Genomic DNA, 15,116 nt, shown 5'->3' on the forward strand with positions numbered 1-15,116 from the left:
TCTTCTCCAGCTTTCCCAGCTGGAAAGAGAGAGGTATCCTAGAAGGTCTGGAAGGAGCAGAGTCCTGCCCCTCCTGACACTAGCCCTGGGGGTATTAAAATCAGCTGTTTTATGGGTAAATGGAAAAACCAGAGTTCCCTGAAATTTCCTCCAGGTGAATGAATTGATTTTTTTTTAAATTAAACATAGTTTTATAGTTAGTTATGTAGTTAAGGTAACATGGTTACAATAGTGTTAATTTTTTTTTGCTATTTTTATATGTAATATTTTGGAAAATTAAGATATTTTGGACAAAATATCTATAACCCTGTTGCACGATAGTACAGCAGGTAGGGCATTTGCCTTGCATGCGGCTGACCTGGGTTCGATTCCTCCGTCCCTCTGGGAGAGCCCGGCAAGCTACCGAGAGTATCCTGCCCTCGCGGCAGAGCCTGGCAAGCTACCCGTGGCATATTTGATATGCCAAAAGCAGTAAAACAAGTCTCACAATGGACACGTTACTGGTGCCCGCTCCAGCAAATCAATGAACAACGGGACGACAGTGCTACAGTGCTACAGTTGTAGAGTGCAAGAAGGTGGTGGGTTTTATTGAAGAGAGAATATTTCTTACTTGTTTTTTTTTTCTTTTTGGGTCACACCCCGAGACGCACAGGGGTTACTCCTGGCTCTGCACTCAGGAATTACCCTTGGTGGTGCTCAGGGGACCAGATGGGATGCTGGGATTCGAACCTGGGTTGGCCGCATGCAAGGCAAATAGCCTACCTGCTGTGCTATCGCTCCAGTCCCAACATTTCTTACTTGTAGCACTCATCTTTCCTCTGAGAGTCCCTACTCATATCCTGGCTCTGAGCATCTCCTAATTCCTGACAATGCATAGAAAGTACTTTCTTTTCTTAAAAAAACTGCAGAGATAGTATGACGGATAGGGTGTGCTTCTTTGCACATGGCCAACCTTGGCTCAATCCCCACAATGCTTGAGCACTGCTAGGAGTAAGCCCTGAGCACAGCCAGATGTGACCTCCCAAACACCCCCCCCCCCCAAAGATAACCTATATTTTCCCTTAAGTCATTTGGAAATAATGTTTAAAAATAAGTTAAAAGGTTGCAAAGAAAGGGAGAAAAACTCATCCATGCTTAATTTTAGTTAGGTAACTTTATAAATGTTTTATACAAATACCATATAGGTTTTTTTTTAGAAAAATGAGGCTGAAGTTTAAACCATGTCTCATAAACAGCTCTGACTACTTTACATTTCATGGATATGTTCCATAATATAAAAATTTCTTCCCATATTTAAACTTTCATAAATTGGTGCTTGTTAACTATTCCCTGGTGATGTATATTAACATGGTTTACGAGTATTCATCAATATAAATGATAATATAGTGGATATTCTTGAGCATTTCATCGTGTACATAAACTTTTGGAAGTGGAAATTCTGGGTCACAAGGAGTTGTGAATTAACAAGAATCTCACATGTTACATTGGGATCTTATATATGAAGAAACTGAGAAAGAAATTTGCTCAAGCTTTGACAATTCAGTGTTAGGTCCAGGTTCACTGTCACTGTCACTGTCATCCCATTGCTCTTCAATTTGTTCGAGCAGGCACCAGTAACGTCTCTCATTGTGAAACTTACTGTTACTGTTTTTGGCATATCCAATATGCCATGGGTAGCTTGCCAGGCTCTGCCATGAGGGCTCGATACTCTCAGTAGCTTGCCGGGCTCTCCGAGAGGCCCAGGTTGAGAACTCAAATTTTCTGAGAGATAATCAACATATCTGTTCAGCACCTCATTGTTTTTTGAGATCCCTGGATTTCAGCTGCCTGTACTCCACCAGGGGTCCCATAATGCTCAAATTCTATGCAAGCAATAGGGTAGCATTTGTTATTCTTGATTTATATGTTGTTTTAGTGGTATTACTTGAGAAGTCGTACCCACGTCTGGTTACAGGGTTTTGAGACACCATTTAAGATCAAATTAGTGTTTCCCTAGCTTCTTTTATGAGAAGGATCACATGGAACTCTCATTCCTATTACAAATACCTGAGTCTCATTTGAAAGCTGTTGTTTCAGGCTCTCCAGAGAGGAGCCTGGAGCAATAAATGCTTAACTAGCACTGCAGGTGAATATTTGATCAGGAACATTTGGAAAATAGGTAGAGGCAAGGGATTGGGAGGTTGATAGAAATTAACTTCTTTCTTGTGGATTACATCCTAGGAGAATTGGAAGAGGGAGTAAAGTCCCCTAATAAGCAAGTTTTGGAGAATAGACATAGTAGAGGAATTTGGTTTTTGAGCATTGCAACAGTTCCCTTTTCTAAAAAATATTTCCCCCAAAATGCCCTTTATTACAAATGTGAAGGTCACTTGTTATGACAATGGTGAAGACAATGACAAAAAGATTTTAGAGCAGTGTTTCTCAACATTTTTATGATCATACCCCCTTCCAACTTTGTTTTATTTTTATGATACCCCCCCTAGGCCCTACACCCTGCCCCATCCTACTCATTGGCCTCTTAGTCTTGTGCCATGTCCCCTTCATTTATATGATTTTCCATGTTTTTGCTTTTTTTCATATACCCAGCAATGCTCAGGGGTTACCCCTAGCTTTGCATTCAGGCATCACTCCTGGCGGTGCTCAGAAACCACATAGGATTCCAGGGATTGAACCCGGGTCAGCCTTGTGCAAGGCAAGTGCCCTACCCAAATGTACTGTCTCTCCAGTCAGCTGTCTCTCCAGTCAGCATCTACGTGACCTTTTAAAACCCTGTGACCCTCTTGGAATATCCTAAAGGTCCAGAGGGGGCCAGATGGCCACTCTTTGAGAAAACGTGCTTTGAAAGAAGAAATATTGGATCCAGACTCAGACTTATTAAGAAGCGAGTGAGAAAGCTAATAAGCTGATGTGTGACTCTACCTCCCCAGGTCTCTTCAGTGTTGTCCCCTCCCCCACACACCAAGTCTCTGCCCACCCTCAGCAGATCAGTGGAATGAGAGAAAGCACTAAAGTCTTCAGCGGGAGCAAGAGAGGAGCACTTGTGGAGCTGATGATGGTATCACGTGTACCAGAGTTTAATTTCATTTGCCCTGCCTGACACATGTTGTGTTCGGAGCCGTCACTATACTCTTAGACCAATAGGAATCAACAGGAATCCTACAATAGGGATCAATCCTACGTTGCTGCATGAAGACACACATGTGTTCAGTGCAGTTAGCTTTGAAAATGTGGAAGAAATGCTGTTCCATGATGAAAGGTTCCATTTCACTAGGGAGGAAAGGTTGAAATTTTATTATGGGCCAGATCAATACTGCAGTGGGTAGGGCATTTGCCTTGTACGGGGCTGGCACGAGTTCAGTCCCGGGTATCCCATGTGGTCTCCCCAAACACCGCCAGAAGTAACCCCTGAGCATCGCTGGGTGTGACCCAAAAAGCAAAAAAAAAAACAAAAAAACAATTATCGATAATAAGGGCTGGAGAGATAGCACAGCGGTAGGGCATTCGCCTTTCATGCGGCCGACCCATGTTCGATTCTTCCGCCCCTCTCAGAGAGCCCGGCGAGCTACCGAGAGTATCACACCCGCACAGCAGAGCCTGCCAAGCTACTCGTGGCATATTGGATATGCCAAAAACAGTAACAATAAGTCTCGCACTGAGACATTACTGGTGCCCACTCTAGCAAATCGATGAGCAATAGGATGACAGTGACAGTGACAGTGAATAAGTCCTTACTATTTAACTGACTATATGGAGAGATGGCTTTCAAAAGTATCATTTTCCCACATTTGGGAGTAAGAGATTATGTAAATTTGGTAATAGAACCACAGGCTAATGTGGCCCTGCTAATACCCTAACACTGAATGACTGGCACAAGGTTCAATTTCACCAGCTAACCACCAGGCAGTTCTTGAAGGAAGTTTTAGGATGGAACAAAGCAAGAGTGCAATGTTGTCATCTACCTGAGATGCTCTTCTCCTAAGCAACAGTTTGTAATTCTTGGGGTGAGGAGGGGTGGGTGGTGGCGGTTGGGTCACATCCAGTGTAGCTCAAGGGCTGACTCAGTGTTCAGGAGTGACCTCAGGCAATGCTCGGGGAATATATGTATTGTTCCAATGACTGGAGTCATTTGCATTGCAAGGCAAATGTCATTTTTTTTTCTCTTTGGATCATACCTGGCAATGCAGAGGGGTTACTCCTGGCTCTGCACTCAGGAATTACTCCTGGCGATGCTCAGGGGACCATATGGGATGCTGGGAATCGAACCCGGGTCGGCCGCGTGCCAGGCAAATGCCCTACCCACTGTGCTATTGCTCCAGCCCCAGCAAGGCAAATGTCTTAACGTTTGTATTATCTCTCCCTCTCCAGTTCATGATTATTAATCTTCAAGTCTTTTGGCTCAATGTTCACGACAATTATAAAACTATTAATGAAAGGGTCAGAGAGGTAATACAACAAGCAGAGCACTTACTTTTCACACAGCTAACTTGGGTTTGATCCCCAGCACGACATAGGGTTCCCAGAACCCTGCCAGGGGTGATCCCTGAGCATAGAGCCAGGGGTAAGCCCTGAACACCACCAGGTGTGGCCCCAAAACTATGTACTGATGACCATCTAAATGACAACCTAAATGTCTTCGTCGGGAATTGGAAAGAAAATCATGGAAAACTATTCAACTGTATATGTAGATTCAACTGAATTTATCAGTGTCAGTGTTACAGATGTTAACAGTAGAGACAAGGGAAATATTTCAGGGGTCAGGACTGTCGCATATACAAGGCCCCAGGCTTGACCCCTGGCACTGCAGGACCCCTGAGCAGTGCCTGGAATAGCCCTAGAGGACCCGGGCATCCCTGGGTCATCAGAGTGACCTCCGGCACTGATAGCCTCAAGCTGTGCTGCATTGCCGGGACCTAGCAGTGGATTATCTTATTGGCCCTGAGCACTACTGGGAGAGCTCTTAATTCTTTTTTTTTAAAAAGAGCTTTGACCGTAAAATTGCACGCTTGGGAGCTATGTAATTAGTTTTTATATTTTACTTAAAAGATAAATGAAAGTAATAGTTGTGCACAGTGGGTAGGGCGTTTGCCTTGTACTCGGCCAACCAGGGTTCGATTCCTCCGTCCCTCTCAGAGAACCCGGCAAGCTACCAAGAGTCTCCCACCCACACGCCCACGGCTACCCATGGCGTATTTAATATGCCAAAAACAGTAACAACAAGTCTCATAATGGAGATGTTACTGGTGCCCACGTGAGCAACTCAATCAACAATGGGAGGACAGTGCTACAGTGCTACCTATGCATATAAGTTTTCATGCATGGTTACATAAATGTGCATCTGCTTTAAAAGTCTGGACGTGTACGCCAGAGAAGGGGCTCGAGCACAGGCACATTACCCAGAGAGGCAGTGCAGGCTTTGAGGCAGTTCACTGCAGTCGGGCTATGCTGGGCACTTCAAGGTTTCTGGCCTTTGTTTCTGGATATTAGTCTTCCTTGTAATAAGATAGAAATGAGAGAGGGAAAGAGGGAGGGAGAGAGAGAGAGACTGATTTTTTGTAAATTTATTTTATTGTATTTATTTTATTTTTCCTTTTTGGGTCACACCTGGCGATGCACAGGGGTCACTCCTGGCTCTGCACTCAGGAATTACACCTGGTGGTGCTCAGGGGACTATATGGGATGGCTGGGGATCAAACCTGGGTCGGCCGTGTGCAAGGCCAACGCCCTACCCCCTGTGCTGTCGCTCCAGCCCCTGTAAATTTATTTTATACTTTGATATTGATTAAAATTGTCTTTGGTCATAAAATAACCAATGAAAATAATTTTAAAACAAGAACAGCAGTAATGGTAAATCTGATTTGTATCTAAGGGATCTAGAGGAGCCCTAACATGAAAATCCGTGAGTTTAAGTTAATGTTGTGGTATCATGCCCGAATGAATGGAATTCTTTCATGAGGCTTCCAAAGTCCAAGTCCACATTGTAAATTGAAGTAATTAAGTCTAAAGGTTCTGTGACTTGCTCAGGGTCATATCGCAAGTTAGTAGGAGAGCTCCAGTGAAAAGCTAGGGCTCCTAATGTCTATTCCTACGTTCTCTCCAATGCGTTATGAATCTCTCCCTCCTTCCATTTCTCTCCCTTTCTCCCTTCTCTGCCTTTCCATGTCCGATGTGTGCATGGTGTGTGGGGGGAGGACAAGAGGGGCTGGCTTTAAAGCTCCTTGTGGTTCAGTTAATTTTAAAAACACAAGGTGGTATTCGACTTTAGTGGAATATGACAAATAAGAAACATAAAAACTACCAGTTATGCTAATGCAGCTTAAAATAGCTTTTAAATATCAACTATAAATTTAATCTGGAAAAGAGACTGTCAATGTGAATGTTTTTTGAACATCATATGACGGTTATTTTAACAATGTAACTCTACAATGTTGGTGTCATTTTCTTCCTTGGCTCTTTAGAAAGATTTATATTCAAAGAACCACCTAAGAGGAGTAGATTCAAAACATCCTAGGAGATCGGCATAAAAGGCTTCATTGAGGGGCTGAAGTAATAGCACAGTGGGTAGAGCATTTGCCTTGCACACGGCCGACCCGGGTTCGATTCCCAGCATCCCATATGCTCCCCCGAGCACTGCCAGGAGTAATTCCTGAGTGCAGAGCCAGGAGTAACCCTTGAGCATCACTGAGTGTGACCCAAAAAGAAAAAAAAAAGGCTTCATTGACTAGCAAATATACAAATAAATTGATGATAGAAAGTTAAGATGTTCTAATAAAAGCCCATTACATACAAATATGAGTACAGATTACTTCAAAGCTAGTAGCTAAGGCAATAATTGCCACAGAAATAGAGAAAAAGGTTTCCTTGGCAATCTAGTAGAATTAAAATCTGTTGAACACTGAAGTTCTCAGAAATATGTTCAATTGATTGTAAAAGGCCCAGTCTTCCACCCCTTCCCATCCTCCCATTTTTTGAAATGTGTGCTTTGCATTCAGTGTGTTTCTCCTTCCTGCTCCCTTGCTCCTCCATCGTGACTAGTCTGGTAACTTGCTCTGGCCAGTAGGTATGGTGGAAATGACAACGCGCCATTCCTGAGGCTAGGTTGTAAGGATGCTCCACATCCACTCTGAGAACAAGCCCAGACACATCTGCTGGTTATGAGGATCACAAGGAGCAGATAGACCAAGACGTTCCTAGAGCAACTGCTTTCCAGATGACCCCCTGCCTACTGATGAATGAGTGAGCCCAGCCAACGTCAACTGGAGACAGTTGACGTCAATGAGATCGGTTGACTGAAATCATGTGAGCGTGTGAGTTCAATCAGGGCTTTTTCTTCTTCTTCTTCTTTTTTTTTTTTTAAATAGAAGCACCACAGTGGTGCTCCTGGGGCCATTTTCAGAGACGTTCAGCTCTGCATTGAGAGCCTGATGGTTCAGTACTTGGGTCTAGAGGTGTCGGGACACCCCCAGAGCTACCTCAGCAGTGCTTGGGGACCAACATGTGTTTGGGTGGGCATGTGGTACTGGGAATACTCGCAGCCCAAGACTTCTTGTTTTACGCCACTTAATTGGGTGGTTTGTTTTACCAACATGATTGTGGCAATAGTTGTCCCTGACTATTTCGAATTCCTATTTCAAAATGAACCCCGTCTTAAATTCTGAAACTGTAGATACCCTCCAATGGGAGCATTTATTGAGCAACCGCGAAGCTTTGAAGTCTCAAAAGAAGCCCTTTGTGCAAATTCAGACAGCCTCTCTGTCTCTCCAAGGGGTTTGCTTTCTTCTGGGAGACCATGTGACTTCTCAGGCAATGCACAAGACCTCAGCCCTCTTAAGGCAACTTAAATATACCACAGTATGTGTTTTTTTTTTTCTGGCTGGACTCCTATCCTTTTATTTTGGTAAAAGCATCAAAGGGAAGTCACTTTCCCATTTGGTATAATACTGGCGAGATTTTCAGTCAAGCTTCCTCTACTATACCTTGGTCAAGGAGTATGTGAGTAAAGCTAGATAGCCAATCAAAACTTTTCCTAATAGGGGCTGGAGCAACAGCACAGCGGGTAGGGCATGTGCCTTGCACGTGGCCAACCCAGGTTCTATTCCCAGCATCCCATATGGTCCCCCAGCATGCCAGGAGTAGTTCCTGAGTGCATGAGCCAGTAGTAACCCCTGTGCATCATTGGGTGTGACCCAAAAAGAGAAAAAAAAAACCCTTTTCCTCATAAAATTTAAATCTTGATTAGAGTAACCTCAGTGGGAGTCAGCCCATTCCCTGAGGGTTGTCTCCAATTATTCGAGTAACTGCTGTTACATTTTTCACAGCTTGTCTCTATAATTCACTCCTTCCGCTTTTATACCACGCAGAGGGTTTTGTCATCATCTTCATCACTCCCATTCCCCACCAAGTATGGGGATTTCTTCTCTAGCCAGAAGTAGGGTCTTCCCAAGGAACTTCTATAAATTCAAACGATATAATACAAAGAAGCAACCACCGTGTGTGGAGTAAAGTAATTATCTGTGTGGCATAAAGTCACTTTTTATTGGCAGAGGTGTGCTCTCCCAAAAGTTCCTCATTGGGTGGGAGTGGGGGAATAGTACAAAAGAAGTTTTTTTCCTGAATGTGGAAGCACTGAAATGATGGCCCCCTATTTACAACTCCAACCTCCTGCGAAGGTAAATAAGCAACTCCAGACAACTGGGCACGGGGTCAGATATTCTTTTCATATATTTTCATGAAAAGATTATATTTTATTTTATTTTCTATTATATTTTATAGCACAGCAGGTAGGGCGTACTTCAAGGACTTCGTTTTGTTCTTCTCTAAAATTCATCCTACCTGAGACTCCCAACGTGAAAATGCTGCAGAGACACTACCCCTCACCTGGGGGTCTGGTGAGTCAGGATGTTGAACATCAGCCAGCATGTTGGAAAATCAATAGAAGCCCCCCTCTTAAAGATAAATAATATGTCTTTTCATAACTTTGGACTGGAGCGATAGCACAGCAGGTAGGGCGTTTGCCTTGCACGTGACCAACCCGAGTTCGATTCCCAGCATCCCATATGGTCCCCTGAGCACCACCTGGGGTAATTCCTGAGTGCAGAGCCAGGAGTAACCCCTGTGCATTGCTGGGTGTGACCCCCCAAAAAGCAAAAAATATATAAAAAATAAAATAAAATAAAATAAAATGAGCTCTTGAAAAGAGGAAGTACCAATGCAGGGTAGGCAGAGGTGGCTTCAGAAACTGTGTGACTGATGAGTGTCTACAGGACAGAGAGAAGGAAGTGTGTGTCTGGGCCTGCTGTGTAAGGTCCCACATGAGCCCACGGAAATGAGGAGTTGAATTCAACACTAGAAACCAGAAAACGTATTTGGTTTGGGATAGTTGAGAATATTCAGACTACCAACCTTTTCTCCTCCTGGATCAGGGCAGGAATCTTAATCTGAAATCTCTATTTGCAGTCACAGAGGAAGTGTGCCTCAGGGGGGCAGCCCCTGGGCTAATTGATCAATCAACCGCCTTGATACTCACTCTTCCTAAAAGTTTAGCTCCCTGTCCTTATTCTTTATAAAGAACACCTTCTTGCGACTGCTCAGACAGGATGATTTTTTTTTTTTTTTGATTTTTGGGTCACACCTGGCGATGCACAGGGGTTACTCCTGGCTCATGCACTCAGGAATTACTCCTGGCGGTGCTCAGGGGACCATATGGGGCCTTTCCGGCCCCGCGTGAGATCGACCCCGGAGGCAACTGAACCACTTTGGACACGAGTGGCGCCCCCAAAATGCCTCCAAACTGTGTGCTGGGAGCTTCTGGCCCAGGCGCTGCCGGCAGGGTATGCTCTTTTCTCTCTCAACTCTTTCTGTTTGAACGCAGCGAGGCTATAGCCGGTTTTTAGACTCTACAGGAAGCCCGGGATAGCCGATGGGCGGGACCCCCGGATCCGCCCTGTGCCGGCCGACATTTAAGCACAGAGCCATGTGGGGACGCTCCTTTGCGGCCCCATGCGAGATCGACCCCGGAGGCAACTGAACCACTTTGGACACGAGCGGCGCCCCCAAAATGCCTCCAAACTGTGTGCTGGGAGCTTCTGGCCCAGGCGCTGCCGGCGAGTGATGCAATTACCAAAAGAATCTTCCTTGGACTTCATATAGAAATCCGAATCCGAAATGCGATAGCAGCCGCACAACCTAATATCTCTTGATTGTCAGCAACGTGTAAATGTTCCTTTTTGGCAGGGCTTAACGTGGGGGGAAAACTCCAAACAATAGTACTAAGTTTTTTGTTAAAGGGTAAAAGATTGTAGCGATAGAATTTTAGGCAGAATTTTCCCTGGACTTTAACGGGTCGGACTTTGGTGTGATATCCTAACAAGAATAGTAAGTCTTTTGCTGAAATATTGAAGGCCACCAAAGTGGTAGCCATCTCTATAGACTGAACTAAGCCATATCCCCACGCCGGCTGAGAAGAAATATCCTTCTTTCTCGGGAAAAAACGCGGCGTGGCGTTAACCATAGTATGATGTCCATTAAGCTGACACGGACCTGGTGGCGTGGGAATCGGATACAAGGGAATAAATTATTATGTACTTGGAACAGCGGGACGCTGGTGGAATCTTGAGCCGGGGCCGATACCAGCGTATTACTTTTGGTTCCAGAAACTGCTTGCAGACATTCTACCAGACTATCAACTAAGCCAGAGCCCCACGCCGGCTGATGACGAGAAATAACCATCTCTTTTGGTTTGTTTTCCCTTTGTCAGGCAGCGTGGTGATTACTAAACAGGCGTGATCTCGGTGGCACGGGACGAGGGGGGAAAAAATAGAAAAGTTATGTAACAAACAGCGGGACTTAATATCTCTACATTCTCAGCAATGGAGAGCCATCAAATGCTTCCTTGACAGTGGGACTGTCTTCTCTTTTTTTGGGGGAAACCCTAGCAATAATAGTGAATTATGTGTTGAAACATGGACTGTAACCAAGATAAAGCGTAAACGAAGTGAATCTTATCACTTACAAGGGCGGGGACTGGGGGGGTGGGAGGGGGCGGGAGGTATAATGGGGTGGTTGGTGATGGAATATGGGCACGGGTGAAGGGAAGGGTGTTTGAGTACTGTATAACTGACATAATCCTGAGAACTTTGTAACCCTCCACATGGTGATTCAATAAAATTTAAATTAAAAAAAAATAAAACAACAACAACAACAAAAAAAGGGGACCATATGGGATGCTGGGAACAGAAGCTGGGTTGGCAGTGTGCAAGACAAATGGCCCTACCCACTGTGCTATTGCTCCAGCCCTAGGATGATTGTTTTGAGGACATGAGTCCACATCTTCCAATCTGTGGGCTTGTTACCAATAAAGTTCTTTCTTTCAACTGGACACTGAGTTTTTGATTTGCTTCAAGGGCACTGAAATGGAAACCTTCTGGGTGACAGTTCTGTGCCACCAGTTCTGTGCTGGATGCTTATCCAGAAACCCTCCAGGCCCTTGGAAGCTGATTGTGTGTGTTTGTGTGTGTGTGTGTGTGTGTGTGTGTGTGTGTGTGTGTCCTGTGCCCAAATTCAGTACAAATCAAAATGTGAGCATGGATTTGGAGATCAGGTTTTTAGAGGGGATTATCTTCAAAGGAAGCTGTTAGCATCGACTGGCAGCTTCCGGTGTCTTTCTAGGAGGGTATTCGAACATAGGCACGTAGAGAAGGAAGATGAACTTTTCTAAGAAGAAAGTCTGGAAGCAGATCTTTTCCTCTTTGCCCTCAGAAGAAAGCCATCCTGTTAGCATCTTGTTCTCAGAATTGTAGTTTCCAGAACTGCAAGAAAAAATTCTGTGGTTTAAGCCTTTTGGAGTTATGGCAGCTGAAAAATAAATGCTAATTTTCAGATAGGAGCTGGAGATATGGTAAAGGATTAAGGTGCTTGCCTTGTATGTGGCTGGTCCAGGGCCAATTTCTGGCACTGCTCATGGTTTTCTGAGCACTTCCAGGACTGACACCTAGCCCTTGAGCACCCCTGGGTGTGGGTCTCTTCTTTCCCCCAAAACCAAGAAAGTTGTTACTGTAGAAGTGCAGGGGTAACCATGTAACCTAGCTCATTTAGTTGTCAATTTTCAATCTTGCCTACATGTGTGATAACCAGTTAGATAAATAATAAGGGGTGGAGTAGTATCACTTATAAGGGAATCATAGGTCAGACAACTTCCTGATTTTAGCTCCCAGCCCTGACAGATGGTGCCTGAGAAGGTAGCAGAAAAAACAGCAGATTGGTTTTTTTTTCCATTGTGTTTGTTTGTTTGTTTGTTTGCTTGTTTTTGGGTCACACCCAGGAGATGCTTAGGGGTTCTTCCTGGCTCTGAAATCAGGAATTATTCATGATGAGCTCTGGTTGGCTGCGTGTAAGGCAAGCGCCTTATCTGCTATACAATGGTTCTAGCCCCAGAAAAGCAGCAGTTTTTACCCACAGCTCTTGGCTGAAGAATCCAGGCAACCAAAGAGTAATAATCAGCCCTAAAGAGAGACAGAGCACAAAGCATCCTTGAGAGACCAGTTGGCCATCATCAGCCCTGAGACTTCGAGGGGAAAGAGCCAGCGAGAGACCAGTGTAAACCGAGGGTGATATACATGGAACCAATGAGAAGCCAGCATGAGGCCTGGATATAGAACCCCAAACTAAGTTCTAAATGCTGTTATGTTAATAACTATAACTTCATAAATATCTGTAGTTTTTGTATGCCAATTTTAAACACAGTAACTCAAGGGCTCACTCTGGAGTTTGCCAGTTTCACAGAAACAAATTCCCAAATTGAAATAGCTTTATGTGACTATATAACATATATTATTTATTGTATCAGGATAAGGAATACAACAAAACAAGAAATAAACAAAAGTAGACTACAATTGCTGTTATTGAGAATGGAAAGAAAGAGGAGTCTTAAAAAAATCTAATGATATTCAGGGTTGGAGAGATAGTACAGTGGGTTGGGCACTTGCCTTGTACACATGTGATCTAAGTTCAATTCCTAGCACCCCATATAGTTCCCCAAGCTCTGCCAGGAGCGAGCCCTGAGCGAAGAACCAGGAGTAAGCTCTGAGAACTGTTTTGTTTCTGGTGTGGCCCAAAATAAAAGGGGGAAAGGAAGAAAGAAGGGAAGAAAGAAAGGAAGAAAGAAAGAAAGAAAGAAAGAAAGAAAGAAAGAAAGAAAGAAAGAAAGAAAGAAAGAAAGAAAGAAAGAAAGAAAGAAAGAAAGAAAGAAAGAAAGAAAGAAAGGAAGGAAGGAAGGAAGGAAGGAAGGAAGGAAGGAAGAAAGAGAGAGAGAGAGAGAGAGAGAGAGAGAGAAAGAAAGAAAGAAAGAAAGAAAGAAAGAAAGAAAGAAAGAAAGAAAGAAAGAAAGAAAGAAAGAAAGAAAGAAAGAAAGAAAGAAAGAAAGAAAGAAAGAAAAGGCAGAGGGAGGGAAGGAACAAAGGAAGGAACGAAGGAAGGAGGGAAGGAAGGAAGGAAGGAAGGAAGGAAGGAAGGAAGGAAGGAAGGAAGGAAGGAAGGAAGGAAGGAAGGAAGGAAGGAAGGAAGGAAGGAAGGAAGGAGGAAAGGATGGAGGGAAGGATGGAACGAAGGAAGGAAGGAAGGATGGAACGAAGGAGGGAAGGAAAAATACCATATATGCATACATATATATGTATATATATGATTGACTTAAAAAGGGAGAGACTTTCTGCCTTTCAACTACTGGTATTATCACTCTACTATTACTGTCAGTGAGAATAAATCCACAGCTGATCGGTTCTTGTTCTGTGATCTGAAAAGCATTATGGGACAGAGCTGGACTTAAAACATTGGTTTCATTTCTTTAAGAGAAAATGTTTGATTGGGAGCCCAGCTCCTTCCCTTGAGCCGTGGGGCAGGCTTCTCATGAGCAGTGGAGTACCAAAGGGCCTTTATACCTCCCCAGCTCTGCCTCAGCCAGTATGACAGGTTTCTGTGGGGCCTGGTGTTTTGTATGACAGAATGTATTGGGAGAGGTAACCGAAACCTTTGAAGCTTAACAGTCTCTGTTCAGCTTCCCAACACTGAAGGGAAGGTTAGGGGGAGGAGAAAAATATCTGGAATGTGAACGGTCTTGTGAGTTTCCACCCTGTGCCTTCCTCCTTGGCTGAAGCAGTTAGGTACATAACTGTTTAAACGTGACACTTCTCGCTGAGTTCCCGCAAATGGCAAAGGAAAACAATATATGCTCACAGTTATAACATAATAAAACAGCAACAACACTATTACTACCACTACTAATTTACATTCATTAGGTACCAAGTATTCATCCGACATGGAACTACTTTACAAATATATAGTCAGTAATATCTAATACAGCTCAGTAATCTTGCAAAAGTCCTGTAACTAATAACTAGAAAAGAATCACCTTCATTTTACTGATGAGAAAACTAGGCTCTGCTTAATTAAGGGCAGAATCCAATCACTGGTTGATTGGCTCAGTGAAAGTTTTTCAGTCTCTAACTAAAGAACCAGTTCTTTCATTTGTTTTTTTGTTGTTGTTTTGTTTTGGGCCACATTTAGTAGCGCACAGGGATTACTCCTAGTGGTGCTCAGGGGACCATATGCAGTATAAGGGATCAAACCAGGGTGGACCACATGCAAGGCAAGCAACTCAATCCCTGTACGATCTCTCCAGCACAAGAATCTGTGTTCTTAATCACTGCTATATGCTGGCTTTATTTCAACACAATGCTAGGCATTCACATTTGTTAATCTGCCTTGTCCACTTTCAGCTTTCAGATTTTTTTTTTTTTTTGCTTTTTGGGTCACACCTGGCAATGCATAGGGGTTACTCCTGACTCTGCACTCAAGAACTACCCCTGGCGGTACTCAGGGGACCATATGGGATGCTGGGAATCGAACCTGGGTTGGCCCCATGCAAGGCAAATGCCCTACCTGCTGGAATCACTCCAGCCCCTTTCAGAGAATTTTATGGAATTTTTTTTTCTTGCTTTTTTTGGGTCACACTGGTGATGCACAGAGGTTGCTTCTGGCTCTGCACTCAGGAATTACCCCTGGCGGTGCTCAGGGGACCATATGGGATGCTGGGAATCAAACCTGGATCGGCTGCGTGCAAGCCCTAC

General features: G+C 44.0%; 1 protein-coding gene across 1 annotated transcript in view; it reads right to left on the reverse strand.

Annotated features, from left to right (window-relative positions):
- The window catches only part of ZP2 (zona pellucida glycoprotein 2), a 35,175-nt gene that overhangs the window by 16,379 nt on the left and 3,680 nt on the right, over positions 1 to 15,116 (reverse strand). Inside the window, exon 2 of the mRNA XM_055136794.1 lies at positions 11,641 to 11,804. Coding sequence (XP_054992769.1) covers positions 11,641 to 11,804 — 164 coding nt within the window. The remainder of the gene's footprint in view (positions 1 to 11,640; positions 11,805 to 15,116) is intronic.

Source organism: Sorex araneus, chromosome 4 (assembly GCF_027595985.1).
Source record: "Sorex araneus isolate mSorAra2 chromosome 4, mSorAra2.pri, whole genome shotgun sequence".
NCBI lineage: Eukaryota > Metazoa > Chordata > Mammalia > Eulipotyphla > Soricidae > Sorex > Sorex araneus.